Source organism: Onychostoma macrolepis, chromosome 09, assembly GCF_012432095.1.
Source record: "Onychostoma macrolepis isolate SWU-2019 chromosome 09, ASM1243209v1, whole genome shotgun sequence".
In the NCBI taxonomy this organism is placed as follows: domain Eukaryota; kingdom Metazoa; phylum Chordata; class Actinopteri; order Cypriniformes; family Cyprinidae; genus Onychostoma; species Onychostoma macrolepis.
The window spans coordinates 21,145,552-21,165,066 of NC_081163.1; the positions used below are offsets into that span (position 1 = coordinate 21,145,552).

At 37.3% G+C, this 19,515-nt stretch overlaps 1 protein-coding gene across 2 annotated transcripts; it reads right to left on the reverse strand.

Moving 5' to 3' along the window:
- Positions 1 to 56: 56 nt before the first annotated feature.
- Positions 57 to 19,335, reverse strand: dcbld2 (discoidin, CUB and LCCL domain containing 2). Of its 2 annotated transcripts, XM_058786914.1 has the most exons (15): positions 18,482 to 19,327; positions 16,279 to 16,503; positions 15,544 to 15,681; positions 13,161 to 13,212; positions 12,997 to 13,069; positions 8,926 to 9,059; positions 7,788 to 7,828; positions 7,392 to 7,607; positions 7,181 to 7,305; positions 6,075 to 6,222; positions 5,865 to 5,993; positions 5,045 to 5,138; positions 4,412 to 4,458; positions 4,219 to 4,332; positions 57 to 4,129 (listed from the first exon to the last, which is right to left on the reverse strand). In XM_058786914.1, the coding sequence occupies exons 1-15, from the start codon at positions 18,585 to 18,587 to the stop codon at positions 3,756 to 3,758; spliced, it is 2,016 nt and encodes a 671-aa protein (XP_058642897.1). In that variant the 5' UTR covers positions 18,588 to 19,327; the 3' UTR covers positions 57 to 3,755. The 2 variants fall into 2 exon arrangements, with proteins under 2 accessions (XP_058642897.1, XP_058642896.1); XM_058786913.1 differs by having other exon boundaries at positions 5,865 to 6,222; positions 18,482 to 19,335.
- Between the last annotated feature and the right edge of the window lie 180 nt (positions 19,336 to 19,515).

The window sequence follows — 19,515 nt, forward strand, 5'->3', positions numbered from 1 at the left end:
TCTTGAATCATTGCACTGGGGTCTTTTCTCACATTTGACATATTCTAAGTTTGGAATAGCATACTACTAATTTATCTATGCTGTATGCATATTGTGCATAGTATGCAAATTTATTTTCTACAGTACATACCCATATGACTTTCAATGTGTAAAACGTGCAGTAGACAAAGGGCACACTTGATTGATCTATTACAGTGCGACGAATGAGGCAACAGCAACTGTATACTGTTTAAAAACCATTTATTAAAATAAATTAAACCATAATAGTCAGCATAAAGTATGTCCTGAATATATGCAGTAAGGAGTGTACCAGTAATGTGTCCTAAGTGCCAGCAGGGGGCGTCTTTGACAATTTACGAAATCTTGACCTGTGTTTACTGAATTCTGAATTTACAACACACAACAGTGCGTGGTATTTTTCATTTAAAAGTTGCAGAAGAATACACTAGTTTACACACTTGGCCTATGTATTTGTTATGCGCCAAATAGTTTACAAAGTGACCCTTTTGTCAGTATGTCAGTTTGGTATAATGCAGTGTCACTTAGTCAGGCGCTAGAATACTACTTGCAGGACATTTTAGGACTTTTGTCAGTCTAAATTGTTTATGATTGTTTAATAATTGTTTATGATAAATTTGTTTAGTAGATGACATATCAAAGTGTGACAAGTGTTTTATAATTTTCATAATTATTACACGTGCATTATATCCATATATTAATTGAGGGACTACATGGAATTTGTACTTTAAAAACAATTTGTCACTGCAAAACTATTTGAATGAAGTTCAATATAGTTTGTATTTAAAATATTGAAAAATAATTTATGTCTTTGTGTACAAAATATAATTTTCAGCGGACATCTTTATATACATTTTAAAATGAAATTTTGATGTTGAAAAAAAAAGACATTTTGAAGCTCAAATCTGTTAATATGCTTTGGGATTTCAGCTGCTTGGGTCATATTAATAATGTGTGTTTATATTTTGATATATTAATGTGAATAGTAAAGGAGTAAAAATAAAAAATAGCACTGCTGAATAAATTTGAAGTCTAGGATACAAAACTATTAATTAATCCAGCTGCCTGATTTTTGTAATTACATTTTATTTTAATAAAATTCAATTTGACATTTTAAAATTGTTTTTCTTTACAATCAATCTACAGTACCAATCATTATTTAGAGACAGATGTACAGTGAACGGCAGACACACATGAACACACACACACACACACACACACAGGCTTGTGGATACAGTGCACATAAACACATTACATAGAACTCTTATAAGATTTCAAGAACTACAAGCAGACATGCACATACACAACTGAATCTGGTACACTTTTAAACACACAAAGACACTGAAACATACAGGCATGTCCATAGCACCACCACTGTGGACATTGCTTTAAGCCAGTAAACTAATGCAAGTACCGAAATATGACTTATAATGTTGTAGTAAATGACAAACATAACAGTGTACTATTTTGACTTTGAACATGCAACATCCTGGTATCCAAAATCCATAGCGTGAGGCAATGTTTGGTCTGATAACATTAAATCAAATGGATAATATGCTTGGATTGATTATCCATCAGGTTGTTTGGTCTTCAAGTCAACAATAAAAAAAAGATATATAGAGAACTTGGCACAGAGTGAATCCTGTTATAGGCAAGAATGTCGGCATCCTGTGTTTTGCTCTTTAACCTTTGACCGCTAAAAGGGTCACATTTGGTAAAGTATCCATTAGGACAGTGTAACTATGGAAGCAGTGCATGCTTGGTAGCTTAAACTCGACCTGTTAGTGGTTTGGGAGTATTAACACAAGACACATCAGCAGGAAAAATAAAATGGATTTTTGCGTGGCACAGGTTTTGACGTGCATGACTAATAATATATTTGGCATGAATGTCTATGTTCAGTCATGCACAGAGGACTTTTCCATGGAAATTGAAAATGCAGCACCAGCACCATTGCTGTACCATTATTTTTAAGAAAGGCCTTGCTAGTTCCTGTGCTGAATAAATGTTTGTCAGTCCATCCTACTTAAATTTATTCAGACTTGACTGAACAATGCACACAACCATCATCTGTTCCAAAACCTTGTGAGCTACCTAGCAACACGGCATTTTACGGCATCAAATGTTCTCCCCCAAAAAGCAGACTGCATTGCAATGAGTTCAGTGAAAAAATTCATCCAAGTGGAGACAAATACTTTGATGATTATAAATAACCACGTCATTCAATAATGAAAACTATAGTCTAACTAGTTAAATATACGTAAAAACTGACAGTTTTGCCCAATATTTCTGTAAAATGTATTTTTGTGCTTAGGTGCTGAGGTGTTAGCTTAGCAACATGCTAACCATTAGCTAGTAACATACTAGCTGGATAAGACTATAGGACTTTTCAAATCTGAACAGATTTTAAACACTAGGCATCATATATTTACTAACTTCGGTTAGAAAGGAAAAACTGGGCATCCCTGGCAGTCTGTGGTCGTCGTACATTATGATTTTATGTGAAATCAGTCACCTCAAATCTGCAGACTGACTGAATTTCAGCAACTAGCATGGATTTGTCCAGACTGTAAATTGGGGCAAAAATCAAGACAAAAGTTTTGTATTCAAGCTTTAAGTCAGTGACTAATGATACGGTGCATCGATGCAACACAGGAAAAAAAATTATATATATTTTTATATATCTATAAGATATACTAGAACACTTGTTTGACTGTTATAAACTGAATTTTAGATTTTTTCCCCCAGTACAAGTACAGTACATTGTTTCAACAACTGAGTACCTAATTTAGAATTTAGAACACTAGATTTGCACAGAAGACTGAAAGACTTTCTTGACTGTTGTCATGGTTTAAATCATTGCACAAGCCAATGATGAGTTGTCATTAGGTGACTTGATTTTTTTGTTGAAGATACAAAATTTGCCATTTTCAGAGTTCAATTATTGTATTTTGGCTGCATTTGTGAGTTGAATAAAAAAAAAAATTAAAACAGGCACATAATATCGTATTATTTATAGATCAATCGCAGGCCCTTAATCTATTAAACTGTAACCAGATCGAAAACATTGTATCTCTGGCTAAGAAAACCAATGTCAGATGTGCACCCCTATAAGTTGGTATGCTGCATTGTTAAGGGCCTTAAGGCAGCTGTTTATGTAGGCAGTATAGATAGAAAGTTAACTCACCAGGTTTTGGAACAGAACTAGAGAAACCAGCACAGGCTTGTGTTGCTATGTCACAAAGAAGGCACCTATGTAACAGCAGAATACAATACAACAGTGCAAAATGACAGTGAATCACAGTGTTATGAGAGTGTTTGTCTATTCATTTGAAATGCGATCATTTGTTATTCTGCGTGAGGGCGGTTTTGTTGAAAATATCTTTGCCTAAAGGGAAAAATGTGCCTTACAACGAGCGATCGAGACGAATACATCTCCGCTCTCAGAAAAATGCACAGATATCTAAGGACTCACAGTTTGATAGCAGAGCACAGTCACATATATGCACTCGTACACACACATTTAGACGTATGAACACACAAAACACCCACAAAACACAGTAGTGTAACGAGATCTCTGCTGTTCTCTCTCTCCTGACATTCCTGTGTGTTATTTCAGTGATAGGACTTGCGCGGCATACAATTTGAGACGGCACATACTGATCTGATCTGCAGATTTCTGGGAAAGGTAGTGTTCAGCCGTGGGCTTCCAAAAGGGTCCGCTCTTCTGCGATTGGTCAGTCTTTTTTCTGACACGGTGCATTGTGGGTATTCTGTGGCACTTGGTACAACTGTCCCTCTGTGGGTGTGGCTTGATCAGATGTGCTCTTGGGTGTGTCATAGGCTGAGCTTGCTGATTGGCTGCTGTCTGTCCGAGCCACTAAACCACGCCCCCTGAATGGTAGAGTGCCTCCTGATAGGTGGTTAGCCCTGTCAATCATGATTGGCGTGGCGTATTCAATGCCAGATGCAGGAAGGGGCTCAGCGTAAGCATGGTAATGTTCAGGGGGAATAGGAGCATCATACTCAGGGACATCAGCTTCTTCGGGCTTAAACGTTGACCTTTGTCCAAGAGAGGCCATAGTACCGGTGACAAGTGGTTGGGCGTATTCTACACAGATAGGAAAGGCAGAAAATAGATTGTTCAAGTGTTTGTTGGAGAACATAAAACTAATTTGAACAGTTTGTTTGTATGTGTACCTGCAGGCTCCACCTGGGGTCTCTGGTGGTCCACTCTTGCCGTGGAACTGTAACGAACACAGTCTTCTCCATCCAACTTAGAGGGCAGCAACTGTTTCATACTCTTCCACCACACTAAAGCACAGATTCACGCACATTTAATAATTTATGTAGGAGGAAATGCAAAAGAGTAAACAACTGACAACAGACGCACCTGTGCGCTCCCAGTGTGGAAGGTCATAAGTCACCTCTGGGCTTTTTCTGTAGGTTTGAATACAGATGGTGAACATAATTTATCATCTCCAATGGCTTGTCCTTTAAACCTATTTGCATTAAAGGTCTTTGCACACTGAGTCTGAAATCCTCATCTGAAATTTTCGGACGTTAAAAAATAAATATGACCTCAAGTTGTGTCAATCACTTTTACACACTGCCTCCAAAACTTTCGTCCGTCATAAAATACAATTCGGACCAGGTTCGATTTTCTGCGTTTTTGCATCTGTTCCAAGCATTTTGATAGGAAAGGATGACGAATACGAAAAAAAAAAAACACATACAAAAATTTCAGACTCTGTGTGCAAGGACCTTTAGTTTAAATTTTCATGATTAACATGGTTTTAATATTAGGCTAAAATACAGTAGTCAACTTTTGAAGTGGATCAAAACCTTTCATTAAAGTTGTTGTAAAACCAAAACAATACCAGTTCTTGTCTTAGGGCAATTTTGATGAACTTTTTTGATCCACTTCAAATGTTGACTACTGTATTATAGCGTAATGATCTATTGGTGATTTTTTCAACTATTTAGATAAAATAATTTGTTGAGATATCGAAATGTTTTTACTGACCTGTTCTTCCACAGCCACGAGCACACCATGACTAACACAGGCGTTGTCAGAACAACCACCAATACTGGAACCAACACTGCCACCAGCGCCACCTCTGTCACATTTACACAACACATTGATAACATTAATCTAGTGTCAATTAATACTGTTTTGTCTAAATAAATAAAAAAATTAAACACTAAATTCAAAATGCTGCAAATAATACTACTACTAATAATAATACATACTGTATTCAGTACTAAACAGTAATGAAAGATGGATTAAACTAAATAAAATTTGGCTATTTCACCCAATTTTTATAATAATTGTTAACTTAGCAACATGCTAAAATGAGAATCAACTAGAATCAACAGGAAATCCTAAATGAGTGCACTTCATATGAGAATCAAATGAAAAGAGAGTTTGCTGCCTACATAAAACATCTTAAAATAAGTAATTTATGAGGTTGCATTTCACAAACAATGCTGCCTGAGGGGCCGTTCACACAGAATATGATTTTGCCTTCCAGTGCACTGCTTTTTCACTGTTTTTTATGTAAACGTGCAAGACAGAAGTGCTTGACCACTGCATTCACTGCTTGCTTATGACAGGATTCTAATAACCCTGTGGTCAAGTTAAAAGTAGTTTAACTTAAAAAAAAAAAATCTCTAGGCCATGAGATTTTTGTCATTCCATTGCTCTGCATTTTTAAACAAAAAAGTGCAATCTGTGTGAATGAATGGCCCTTAAGAAAGTAGATGCCTACATAGACAGGAAGGCAGCTCACTAAGGTTTATAACAAAGCTCATATGCTAAATAACTGAATGAAGTATGTTCTTACCATCATGAGAGTGCGGAGGCATAGTAGTGTTTCGAATGTTGGGTGTGTGTGTTGTCCTCTCCTGTAGGGGGGGCACTGTGCTTTTTTTGCGAGGGGGAGGAGGGGCTGGATGGAAGATTCTTGGCCTCGCTAACCAACAGAAAGAGATCCAATCAAGCTTAGCATAGCTAATTAGCCGAATCAGAGTCCGAATTCTCTGATTAGTCTCACCTGCATGAGGTTGGCAGCCCAGTAGCTCCATTTTAAGGGCGATCCTCTGGTGCCACTGCAAGGGACATATTCGGATGAAGCGTGCTTCAATTGGAGGAATAAAGTTGTTCCGCACTTCCTGGAGATAGTTGGTGTTGCCTTGGAAAATCTGTTACAGAGACACAAGGACACATTGCCTTGGCAACAAAGAACATTTGGCCTCAGGTCCATCTTATTTACGCCTAATCAATGCACTTCTCGTTAAGCTCCCTGACAGTCGATGGACATTCATTATTAATGACCACAGAGTGCACTTTAATTTCAGGCTCCTTAAACCCCAGAAATGTAAAACCCTTTATCCTGGAAATATACAAACCGTGATGTCATTCTGCAGCAGTTCCAATACCACCGCCAAATACCCACCAAACACAAAAGAACAACAGACAACAAAACATATGCTCTGCTTCAAAACCTACAGAGCTGGATATGCTAGTCAATGTATGGTGCCTTTCAAGATGTCTTGTTTTGGCCTAAATCAGTTGCGATAAATAAAATTTTATAAAATTGCATAGAATATAAATGCATAAAATAAAATTTCAGGAAAAAAAAGAAAAAAAAAGATGGCGGATAAATCCGTGTATCATTCGTTCATGCGTTTTTGAATGTTCCAAAAAACGAAAAACTTTAAAATTTTCGTTTTTAGTTCAGGGGAAGAAAAATGAATAAACAGCGAATAAATATTCGATTTCTAAATTTAAGCTGAATTCTCGTTTTTTTGAAAAATTTAAAAAACTTTTTCTCATTTTTCTACTTTCAATATTAAATCAAAAAACAAATGAACTAATAATACACGGATTCGGATAGGGCAAAAGAAATTGTAAACCTAGATTTCATTTAATACTTGAAATAAATTGGAAAATAAAATTGAATCCAAACCTTTACCCAATATTTGCATTTTTAGGTACTACGTCTTAGCATCAGGTTAACATCAAACATTATCTTTTGAAATTATTATTATTTTGAAAGGTTGCTTCCAATGTAGAGCATTCCAGATCAGTCATTTATAAAGTTAAGCTAGGCAGAGCTAAGCAGAGCTAGGCAAACACGATACAAACAATCCTCCATACCTTATTTTTATCTGATCCAACTTCTTGATAGGGTTTCCACTGCTGTCCATCATGGCTATATAACACCTCATAGGCTGAAACGTAAAACTGATATTCTTGGAGGGTGGAGCCAGTGGTGGTAATACCTGAGAAGCAGAGTCGAATGACTGACCAATCAAGATACAGACGCAAACACACTGATCCTTCTTTCTCTCTCACACACAAACTCTACCTGTTATTTTTTTCTCCTTCTTTAAGTCCACTTGAATCCATTCTTTTGTGTCGCTGTTGGCTGCTGCCCACGGACGTCCTGGTGTTTTGAGGCGAGCCCCTGTGGGGCCCCAGACAGTGGGCTCCTTTCCGTGACCGCCCCATTCCCACTCTGAGGAGGCTGTGATCTGAGAGTCACTGACCACCCCCGACTCCAAACCCAAAGTGCCATAGCAACCTTGAAAGAGAGAAAATGAAAGCTTCTATTATTAGATCATCAAGGTGCTGGACATTTCTGTAGAAATGTCTTTATTAAATCTTCAAGTTATTTTAACAGATTGTTCTAACACTTTGGACAAAAATCATTCTATAATATACTACACAACAGACAAGTCTGATGCATTACTGATTCACTCACCACTAGTCTTGAAAGTAAAGAGGCTTGGGGAGAGATTTCCACTGTAATAGGGAGAGAGATGCAGAGCTATCATTCTGTCTACCAATCAATCAGTTTATTACATAGAAGAAGAAAAAAAACTCAACCAAAGAGCGGAATCAAATCTAACTAGATTTGCATTTCCAGAATGAAATACCAGTGCTTGCAAGGCAGCAAAATGCTTTAATAAGTTTTGGGCTTTGATTCTGAGTAACTGAAATTCTGAGATGTTTTGCACACAGCATGCATCTAGTTTTCCACCAGCTGTGCATGAGAATCATCACACAATGCAAGATCATCTTCACGGTGTAGACAATCATAGATGGCTGCAAATAAATGCATCCAGTATGCAAATGTTAAGCTGTTGCTTAAGCTGTGTTCACGTCATGTCGGAATTACCATAATTACCAGATGACAATTTAGAGCAGTTCAGGTCCTCTGACTCAGAAAGTATTCGTTTCTATGGCAACACACAATTCATAATGAAAAGACAGATCCATGTGCTGCTTTGTTGTTTATGACAGTACTTAATTCACTACATTAATTCACCTCTGTACGCTCTTGCCAAATACTGAAGAACAAAAAAACAACTATAATAACTATAATATATTTAAGTCAAAGCTTTGATAAAATTTACTTTCCAACTTGTAATTACAAGTTCAAGAAAAATAGAGATGGTTTTTACTTGTTGGAAAGCTTGCAATTAGACTAATTCCATACTTGCTAAAAAATAGTATGTATGACAAAATATAGATATAAAAATATATATTTAAAATTTCTGATACGCTGTCAACCTTCCTAATAACATTTAATTAAAAAATTTTTTATAAAAAATAATATACATTTTAAAAAATACCCCCACACACACAGAGATAGATAGACATACAGACAGACAGATAGATATTGTAGAAAGGGGGTTCTCCTTGCAATATTTGGAGGGTTCTTGGCAAAAAAAAAAAAATTGGAAAACCACTGCATTACACAGTTAAATGCAATTAATTTTGCAGAAAAGAGGAATTTAAGAGGAATTTCAATACTGCACTGCCTTGCAAGCCCTGTAATCAAATGAAATAGATTTTCCCATGAAGAAAGCAAGCAAGAATGCAAATGGGTTACTCACGGCACAGATGTCACATTGTTGGCCAGTGAGCTTTCGTAGTGTGGGATGCCTTTGCTGCTGACCACACTGATTTGCCCCCCCAGAGTGTTGGAGACCACACCCGCATGAACACCGGCCAGACAGAGAGGAGAAGACTGCAGAAAGAGACGTGAGACGTGAGACATTAAGACAGCTGACACTGACTCACTCACCTAAAACCCACAAGCTGTGACTTGGCATGATGAGGTCACATCCTTGAAGCAGAATTGCAGTGGTATCATTTATGCCACTGTGATAAAGAATGATGGATGATTCATTAGACTAAATTCTTCCAGGGTTTAGACTGAGACGGACACACACATAGAGTTCTCACAGGCCACATGCACATTGCAAATTTTCGGGAAACACAAATGGGTCTACAACACTATTCCAAAGTTTGGGCTCAGTAAGATTAAGTATTAAAAATAAAATAAATAAAAAATGTATACTTTTATTCAGCAAGGGCACATTAGATATCAGTAATGTTACAGAAAATTTCTATTTTAAATAAGTGCCTTTTTTCCAAAAAGCAAAAAAAAAAACAAAAAAAAAAAACAGCACAATTGTTTTCACAAATTGAATTAGTAATTGGCCCTGTAATTAACTGCAGCCTTGGTAAGCATAAGAGACTTGTTTTAAAAAATCTTACTGAATGGTAGTTTATTTGTGGGAATGAATCTCTTAAATGATCTTTTAGTGTCGTGTACAGTCACTCAGGATATAGTGATAACCATAGCAACATGAGTTGTTTTTCAAGAAACTAACATTAGCTACCAGAAATGTATTATTATTATCCTGTAATTCTTGGTAAACTACAGCTGACAGACGTCCACCATTTAATTTGCTCATTAAAGGGACAATTCAGCCAAAACGGTCATCCTTTAATCACCCTCATGTTGCTCCAAACCTGTATGACTTTATTTCTGCTGCATGTGGAACAAAAATGTCTAGAATATATCGAATGTCAAAAGGGTCCAAAAAGAAAAAAAAATTGTATACACTTTTTCAAAAATATCATCTTTTTTTCTGAGGAGAGAGTAGGTCATGCAGGTTACGTTTGACTCAAGGGTGAGAAAATGATGACTGATATGCTTCTGCCTTTTTTCTGCTCTACTTTTGAACCTTTTTTTAACCAACTGAAAAATTGGCTGTGAATTCTTAGTGAATTCAGTTGTCATTCAAATAAATAACCAAATCTGTTTGCGTCCGCTAAAAGAATCAGATGCAACTTGGTTTTGGTTCATTTTCAATTGTGAATGTTGACTATACAATGCTATTCTGCATGCATTCTGTGGACTACTCATGAAGAATAGCGATAAAGCTTGCCAGAAAATACAACTCATTTAGCAGTTTATGAGGTGACAGGAAATGTACCACATTTGCCATCTGCCGTGGCAGCACATAAAGAACGAAACGCAAGTATCATTTACACACCTAATGTGCATCCTACCCTCTATTTTGTTGAATTAGGGCCTTAAAAAGCTCCTTGTCTTTCTTAATAAGTTCCCTAATGTGTCCAAGAGCTGCACAATTAATCAAATAAACAAACCAAGATTATGTTTACAACAGAAACGTCTTCTGTGCATGTGAAAGCAATATAATCAGATGCATTTAAATCAGTCTTATAAGCCTGTCAGCAAGAAAAACAGTCCTAATAAACAAGTTTTAAACAATCTGATCCACAGATGCGTGTTTTACGGTGCGCTTATATTTGCGGTGGCACTCGAATGCACATCATGCTGAAATCACGACTTCCAAACTCGTAAGTAGGAACTTCCCAGAAGGACTCAGGAGAAAATAACAACCACATCTAACTGCAATGTGTACATGGCCAGAGCCACTTGCTGCCCAACACTGGAATAATAGTAAAATTGCTAGTTTAAAAAGAAAAAATGACAGTTCTGATTAAACATACACACACAGTTGGGACTCCAAACCAAAAAGAGACCACAAGCACTAGACAAACTCTCAACACCCACACACACTAGGCGAACTCTCAACACCCACACACAACGACACCGCAAACATACACCACTTCCTCTGGGCAAAATAAAACACCGCTCTTGCCACAAAAAACGCGTGCACACACACATTCATATAAAGGCGTCATATGGGCCCCACACTAATTCTGAGGGTGTATCTGAGCTGAGAAACAAGACTGTTGTCAGCTGGTCTGCATTAGAAAACCATTCAGCCAAACCTGATCTAACATCTCCCAGAGAAACACGCTGTCATACACACATAAAAACACGCACACATACATCCAAACACACAGACACGCATACCAACACACCCCTAGGAGACCAAGAGCTCTAAAACTGACACGCAGAATCATTTACAATGACTCAACTTCAGAAGAACGTCTGCTTCACGCTCTGTCTTTCCCTCAAACTCATATTCATACACCCTAAAGTTTGGAACTTTAAGACAACAGCCTATTGTGTTCAAACAGACAAAATGAAATCATCCAAAGTTTTAAATTAAGCAGGAAGCATTAAAGCAGTAATGAGGTCATCAGCAATGACCTAATGTATAGCTAAGACAGCGTGCGGACGCGTTAAAAGAAATGTACAGCGGACAGCATCTGTGACATGCTTTTCATCACCATGGACTATCATTTTGACCCATACCTTAATCCGTAAAAACTAGTACTGTGAAACGCATCCAAAATAAAAGTTTTTGTTTACATAATATATGTGTGTGTACTGTGTATATTTATTATGTATATACAAATACACACACATGCATGTATATATTTTAGAAAAATGTTCTTTTATACATTAAATATTTTTATTTATAATATAAATTACATTAATATATATATATATATATATATATATATATGTATAGACGTAAATATTTTCAAAATATACACTGTGTGTATTTATATATACATAATAAGCATACACAGAACACACACATATATTATGCAAACAAAAACTTTTATTTTGGATGCGATTAATCGCTTGACAGTACTAGTAAAAACATTAGTTGATGCACGTACACACTTTGAAAACACAACCAAACAGTTAAACAACACGTATTAAAAATATGATAGCTGTGTGATATAATCATTTATTTGTGAACCTGTGCAATTTCAAGAGCCTGACAGTTTTCTTTGTTTCTTAATAACCAACTTTCTAAAAAGATGCAATTCATTGAAAAAAATGATTTCTAAGTGAATGCCTCTTCTCTTGTATTACATCAACACATACTCCTTACGGAATGAAGGACAGTTTTTATAAACATTTCTTTAGAATGTAAAGACTTCAGATGGAAATTTCAAACATGAAGCCCTAAGAGAATATTTTTCTTTGAAGAGCTGAATCACCGCAGTTAAAGAGGATAAACAAATCATATAATGCAGAAGCAACAGCGCCCGCATTTCTTGTGTCCCTGAGCGGTGTCTGGTTTGTCCGAGTTAGATCTTTTCAGTGATCTCAATGTGGTCACAGTGGTTCTCAAGTTGAGAGCTCACTGGAGAAGAAGATAATCAGTGAATAACGACTTAAATGCCAGTCAGATTCTTCGTACAGGGTAAAAAGACTTGAAATATACAAGTCATACTGACCACTTTTAAGATGCTTTTGCTTCGTTTTTGAAGCTTCAATGTAACTGCATGGAATAGAGCAACTAAAGTATTAATCACTCAAACCACTATTATGCACCATGTTTGTATATTCTTTCATTCTTTTATTATTCATGTTTGTAGCTCTAAATAAATCCTCGTCCAACACAGAATGAGTTGTGAGGAATATTATCCCTTAGAATGTCACTTGGGACCTTTGGCATAACTCATGTCAACATACTACAATTTGGGACACGTTAATTCTAATTTCGAATTCTATTTAGAAATTTATACACTAACATTTGCATAAAAACCAAAGCATACCTTGAACTTAACGCATTAGTAACAATGTCTCCTTTAGCATTCTTTAAATAAAGTCATATAAAGTTTGAAACAACATGAGGGTGAGTGAATAATAACAGACTTTTCATTTATGACTAAACTAATGCTTCAATCTAACATCCACTCAATAGTGGCATACTTACATCTCTGTAGCCATGCGGTATGGTTCCCGAAACCTCTCCGAAATCAGTCAGACATCCAGCAGGACAGAATTTACTGCAAATGCAGGACGGGAATATGACACACAGACACACATATACTCAAGAACATGAAAACACACACCCCCGACAGCTGTAAATGTGAGTACCTGAACTCTGCTTCACTGAAGTGCTCTCCTTTTTCCAGACAGGTGATGAGGTCTGAAGGATGAGAAAAGAGACACACATTTTCTTTGAACCCTCTTGAAATATATTTACCTCTGTCAGATAAAGCAGCACATCTGATGGTTGCCATGGTGACACTATTGATTAACTTCATCCTTCCCCACAAAGATAATACCCAGGCATGTATGTGTGTGTGTGTGTGTGTGTGTTTTATGCGCACTGGCCATTCAATAAGTGGTGTAACAGACTGGTGTATTGCGTTTCATTTTTGTGGATAAAAGCCTCCATCTGAATGAACAGATCAATACCAACTAGATTTACATCCGTTACTTTTTCCCTTAGCAAATGTGAGTGGTGCTCACCCGTGCAAAACTTCCTGCCGCAATGCTGGAATGTGTATGACCGTGTGTGCGCATTTCTGGTTCAAGGTATTTTGTGGTGTTATTGTACCCATTACTCACACCCACAGCATGGATTCATCTGTCTCTTTCCTGACTCATGGGAAATATGATCTCTCTCTCACACACACACACACACACACACACACACACACACAGTCTCGCAGTACTGGGGTAAACAGGTGTAGCTCCCACATGGCAGAGTGAACTCCTGACCTCAGACTGCTCCAGAGGTCAAAGGCCAAATGTCATTGTTAAGACACATCAAACACAGAAGTGCACAGCTGTGATTCCACAGATTTGGAGGCTCAGGATGTGCCATGCTGTACAGAGCACCTTCACAAATGTGCTTACACTGCAGTTTGAAACTTTCCTGCAGCATTTGACATTATTACAAAAATAACTAGTACTTTTTCTTATGATTTGGGCATTAGAACTAGTAATTTGAACAAACCTCTAACACCGTGTCTACACCAGACACGAGCAGCTATATTATATGCACGCAGATACATTTTTCATGTTAGTTTCACAGTAGAAAAAGAAATGGAAAATCTATGTAATTTAAATCTATGTAAGAAACCATGTCATTTGAGTAACCAGACATAACTACAACTAAAAAAGAAATGCAAATGTATTAATAATAAACTTGTAGTTTATTTAGAGGGACATTAGATAGTTTTCGAACTCTGGACTCGCTACATTAAACTGTACTGTAAGTCTTTTGGTTACTTTTGCATTATTAAAACATTTGACAGTCAATTATATGAATTATTTAACAGATATATCACAAAATAACTGCTTAACTACATTTTACTGTTGAAGATGCTGTCATTTTAAGTGTTACTACACAGTGATGCAGAGGTCAGGTGATACAAGCTTTCAGAGAAAATTCAAGTTCACAAGGATGTGAACACTTTTTACAAGCTGTAACCTTGTAATTATGCTACTTTTAAACGCCATGAACACACGTATGCATTCATAAGTGTCAAAACTGAAGTATACTTTAGGCGTCTCTAAGTATTTAACAAAGCCACGTTTATGTTATGGACATGGATGATCATTTTTGATCATGCAGCGTATTTAGCACAGGTATGCTAGTACTTAATTGCTATTATTAATAAACTTCAAGTTATTTTTGAAATAGTCACACTGATTTTTACTGTAAAGCTGGTTGAAAGTGCTGTAAATAACCTTGACTTGACCTTCTAAGCAATCTGACTTGCAATGTAAATCCAACAGACATTGAAGGAGTGGCCCGAGCTACAACTTGGGACAAGAATATAGATTTGGTCAATAAGGGATCACCTAGCAATAGCCCACAACCCTCTAGCAACATGGAACTTTCACACAGGAAAGCGTTAACATTTCCAAGAAAGTGGGAAATATCCAGTTGCTTAGATGCATTTTGAACTCTGTGACATCTTTGTACTGTATGACACAAGAAACAACAGCTATTACATAATTTCCTCTCATTTTAAATGAATTTAAACTATTGACTCATCTGTTAAATTAACTGCCTGTCATGCATAAGCTCTCTGGACGCACCCTGGAACCAGGAAAAACCCTAACACCCTTATAGTCAGAAACAAACTTCTGAAATAATCTTTGTAATCAGGTTCACGTCGTCCCTCAGTCTCATCTGAACAAACACACACAGTTGTCATAGCAGCTCCTTTATGCATCTTGAGACACATCCAAGCCTGCTTCAACACTAATTCATACAAACACGAGCTTTCACACATACAGGACAATTAGTACACGACTGTTTAAAAGTTGTTCCGTGAAATCAATACTTTTGTTCAGGAAGGATGTGTTAAATTGATCAAAAGTGACATTTATAAAGACATTTATAATGTCACAGATGCTGTTCTTTTGAACTTTCCATTCACAGATTCCACAAAAAAAATAAATTAATTAAACGGCTGTTTTCAACTCTGATAATAGTGAGAAGTGTTTCTTGACTGCTTACCTGTGTGCTGACTTTTGGTGTAGGAGAGGAAGAGGCCACGACCGTTGTTGTGTGGTCCACTCATGAACTGCACTGTGACCTGATGCCCCTCCGACTGTATGACAGCGTCTCTCCATTCTTTCCCTCCACAAAACTTCACTGCAGAAAGAGAAATGGAAATCATTTTAAATTCGTTTCCATTTACTCATAGCACTCTGTACATTAGTGGGTGGTTTTGCTGCCATTACATCGACCCTGTTTACACCTGGTATTATAGTCAGCATAAAACAGAAATTGCAATGTCTCATCTTCTCATTGTGACATATATACAAGTAAACAACATATATTTACTTTATTGTTATTATTACATTAAGGTAATTGCCAGTGTGAAATCTGTGAATTGCTCAAAAATTTCATAATGTTTGTTACTCTTATTTTTAATTTGAAATTATTTATAGTTTTTACGGTATTGTATAAGGGATAATAACTGCTCTCATACAATGACAATAAAGACATTTCATTCAATTCAACACTGCAGTATAGTGACTTTCACTTTTCACAGTTTTTGGCAACTTTTGGACAACAAATTTTATTAATACCAGGTATAAATAAGGCTATAGATTACAAAAGTTTTGAAAAGAAAAACTTAGCTACTTAAAGTAGCTTTTCCTCAATTTATATTAGAAGTACAAATGTGACCGAAGACTAGAAAAAAAAACCCAACAAATGCACATTGTGTTCAGAAGTGTTTCTCACCAATTTCCATTCGCCCTGGTCCGTGGCCATTATAGAATCGCAAGTAAGAAACTTGGCAGTTGTTTGTGTCTATGTCAAGATCCGCAATGCGCACAAGGATTGTGTGTCCGGTGGTCACGCTGATCTCCCATTCACACACAGAGTTTGAGGGATAGGACAGAGGGTACCCCAGAGACGCCAGGCTCCCACTGCCCACACCCAGCACTGTGTGTCCACAGCCGTCCCCTGAAAAACATTCAGAAGTGATCATACATTTAACAAGATAACAGCATGGAATTCTTTGTTAGTTTACTGGAAAGTACAGTCTAATCTGGATGCGGTACAATCAACATAATTTGATGATAATTGCATGACCCACTAAGGCAGGGATTCTAAACTCTGACCCTCGAGGTCCACTTTCCTGCAGAGATGATCTCCAATCTTGACCAAACTCACATGCCTGTAACTTTCTAGTGATCCTGAAGACCTTGATTAGCTTGTTCAGTTGTGTTTGATTAGAGTTGCATCTAAACTGGAAAATGGACCTCAAGGGCCAGAGTTGAGAACCCCAGCACTAAGGTTTCATAAACAAAGTGCCCAAATTTTGTCTTAATTATGCACAGAATGTTTTGTCACTTAAAACTAAAATTTCATTTGGTGAAATAATGTTTTGCTTGAAAGTTGTGCAAAAGAGCTCCTTGTTGAATCTTTGGAGGAGGAGAAAGAGAGAGAGAGAGAGAGAGAGAGAGAGATGAGATGAGATGAGATGAGATCGCATTGCATTGCAGCTGCTTGCGCTGCCTGTCACGCGTTTACACACCGAATGAAACTCAGCTTGCGCTGTTGTTACGTAATCCTTGCTGGACAATATTCAGACCCCCGGAGCAAAAACAACAGCCCCATCCACACACACACACACACACACCTCTAGTCTCAATGTTTCCCCTAGCTTTACTACACCCACACAAACCTTACATTTCCAAAGTTTTATGCACATAAAGTATTGTCAACTATTTCAGATAACATTCGGTATGAGAAACTGGTGTTAGTTTTCACTCGTTTCACTGAATTTCTCTCATGAATGAATTTCTCTTTTATTCAGCAAGGATGCGGTAAACTGATCAGCAAAGACATTTATAATGTTACAAAAAGATTTCTATTTCAATGCTGTGCTTGTGAACGTTCTATTCTGAAATGATCACAATTTCTTAAAAAATTAAGCAGCATAACTGTTTTTAAGGTTAATTGATTATAATAAAAATGGTTTCTCAAGCACCAAATCAGGATATTAGAATGATTTCTGAAAGATGAAGTCACACCGAAGACTATTTCAGACAACTGAGGCTAGTTGTCACATGTTTTCCTGACTACATTTCTCAAGGTAGGTATAAACTTAGAATCCAGTTTCTGTATAAACAAATACCTGAAAGTCTCGACTACAATTTTTTTGTTGTTGTTGAAAATTTCCATCATTACTGCCCAAGAATAATGACACTTGAACTTAAACCTTTTGTGACAACATGCCCATATAACAATGATACTGGAACTTTTATTATTTGCTTGGAGGATAAAATTTATATTATAAAACGGTCCTTGCAACTCCGTTCTGTGTCGTGCCTAATGTGAGTGATGTCTTTACCTCATGTGAGTGTGCATAATTTATATGATATTTCTCAAAACTGCTGTTTCCTTATGTGTAAAACTACGTATTGTGTTAAGCTCAGATTGCTTGAGAAGGACTATATCTGCAATAAGTGTGCTGTTAGTTTCTCTGTTTAAATGCAACAGCTTGACACTGGACAGCACATGAACTCACTACATATTTGGGAAAGCAGCGGGGGCAGCGCGTTGCGTCATCACGTACTTCTGTTGCTCCAGCTGTAGCACAGCAACAATGTAAGTATACAACACACACTCCGTTCCTGAGCGGAGCTGTTTACCCAGTGAACTAATTACAGGTTCAGCTCTAGCTACGTGTATTAGTTAGTTAGTTACTGGTGTCCTGGTCAAACAAACGATGTGGGATGTAATGAACCGAGCCCGGATTTGAGCCAACAAACTTTCAATTGCCAGTCTGGCTCTTTAACCGCTACACCACACCACACCACACCACCCCAAGAGTTTGTTGTGAAACCGCAATCAGTCCTAAACCCAAGGGTGGTGAAGCAGTTTAGGAGAAGTTTAGCAACTCCTAAAACTTTAACCCCCTCTGAAGATCACGTACCCTTCTGCGCCCGCGAGCTTCTGGCACCGAGGAGTAAGATGAAGCCGATCAGGATGAAGACCGCAGCCCCTCCGGTCCCTCTGCCCACCATTACCGACGCGTCCATCCCAGCAGCCTGCAGTCCGAATGCATAATGCAGAAGTGTCCTGATCCAGTCCCGAGTCACAGTCCTGATAAGTGCGCGCCAGCGAGTGTGTGTGTTCAGTATCAGGATGGTTTTACTGACGCTTCCTGAACTCTGGAGCGGCGCACCGTTGGAACAAACACGGTCTCTTCATTCCCCGATCTATTACACGACTTCCTCAACTTCCGCTCCTCCCACCACACAGCGGCCCCTAGATGGGAATTCTGTGGTATTCCATACATTGTTGTGGATAAGGAGAAATCAGTGATTTGTTTTTGCTTTACGGGAAGACACGTTTGGAACAAAATGTCAACATGACGGGAAGAAACACGAGTGAAAATATATGTTTTATAGGCTATTAAGACTGTAAAAGCTGTGTATAATAATGACATTTAATACATTTTCTTCTTCTTCTTCTGAGGACGAACAGACTACAGAACTGCAAATAGGCTATTTATTGTAAATATAACTGTCACCTCAGTCATACATGAACATATTATGAATATAACACAGCTATTTTGTTTTTCTGGTTGACATATAATATTTGTATGATATAAGATGATAAAAAAAACTCATCAGACTCTGTGTGGCCTTGTTGAACTCGTGACTGAAGGTGAAGGCTGACTTTGAATTAGCTGTTTTTTGAATGAGTTTGTATTTGTTAGAAATCTAATGGATACATAACAATAAATATGTAGCCTAATCTGTTAGAAATATAGAATTTTTTTCTTTCAAAGGTAGCTATACTTCTGTTTAATGCAGGTCTGTTGAAGCACTGAACTCAGTCACTTGGCTGGTAGCTTTATAATGTCCAATTTCTCAAAGAACCACAGAAAGATGACTTACTGGAAGCTCACATCTGTGAATATGAAATTTTATTAAAATAATTATAAGATCAATTATATATGAA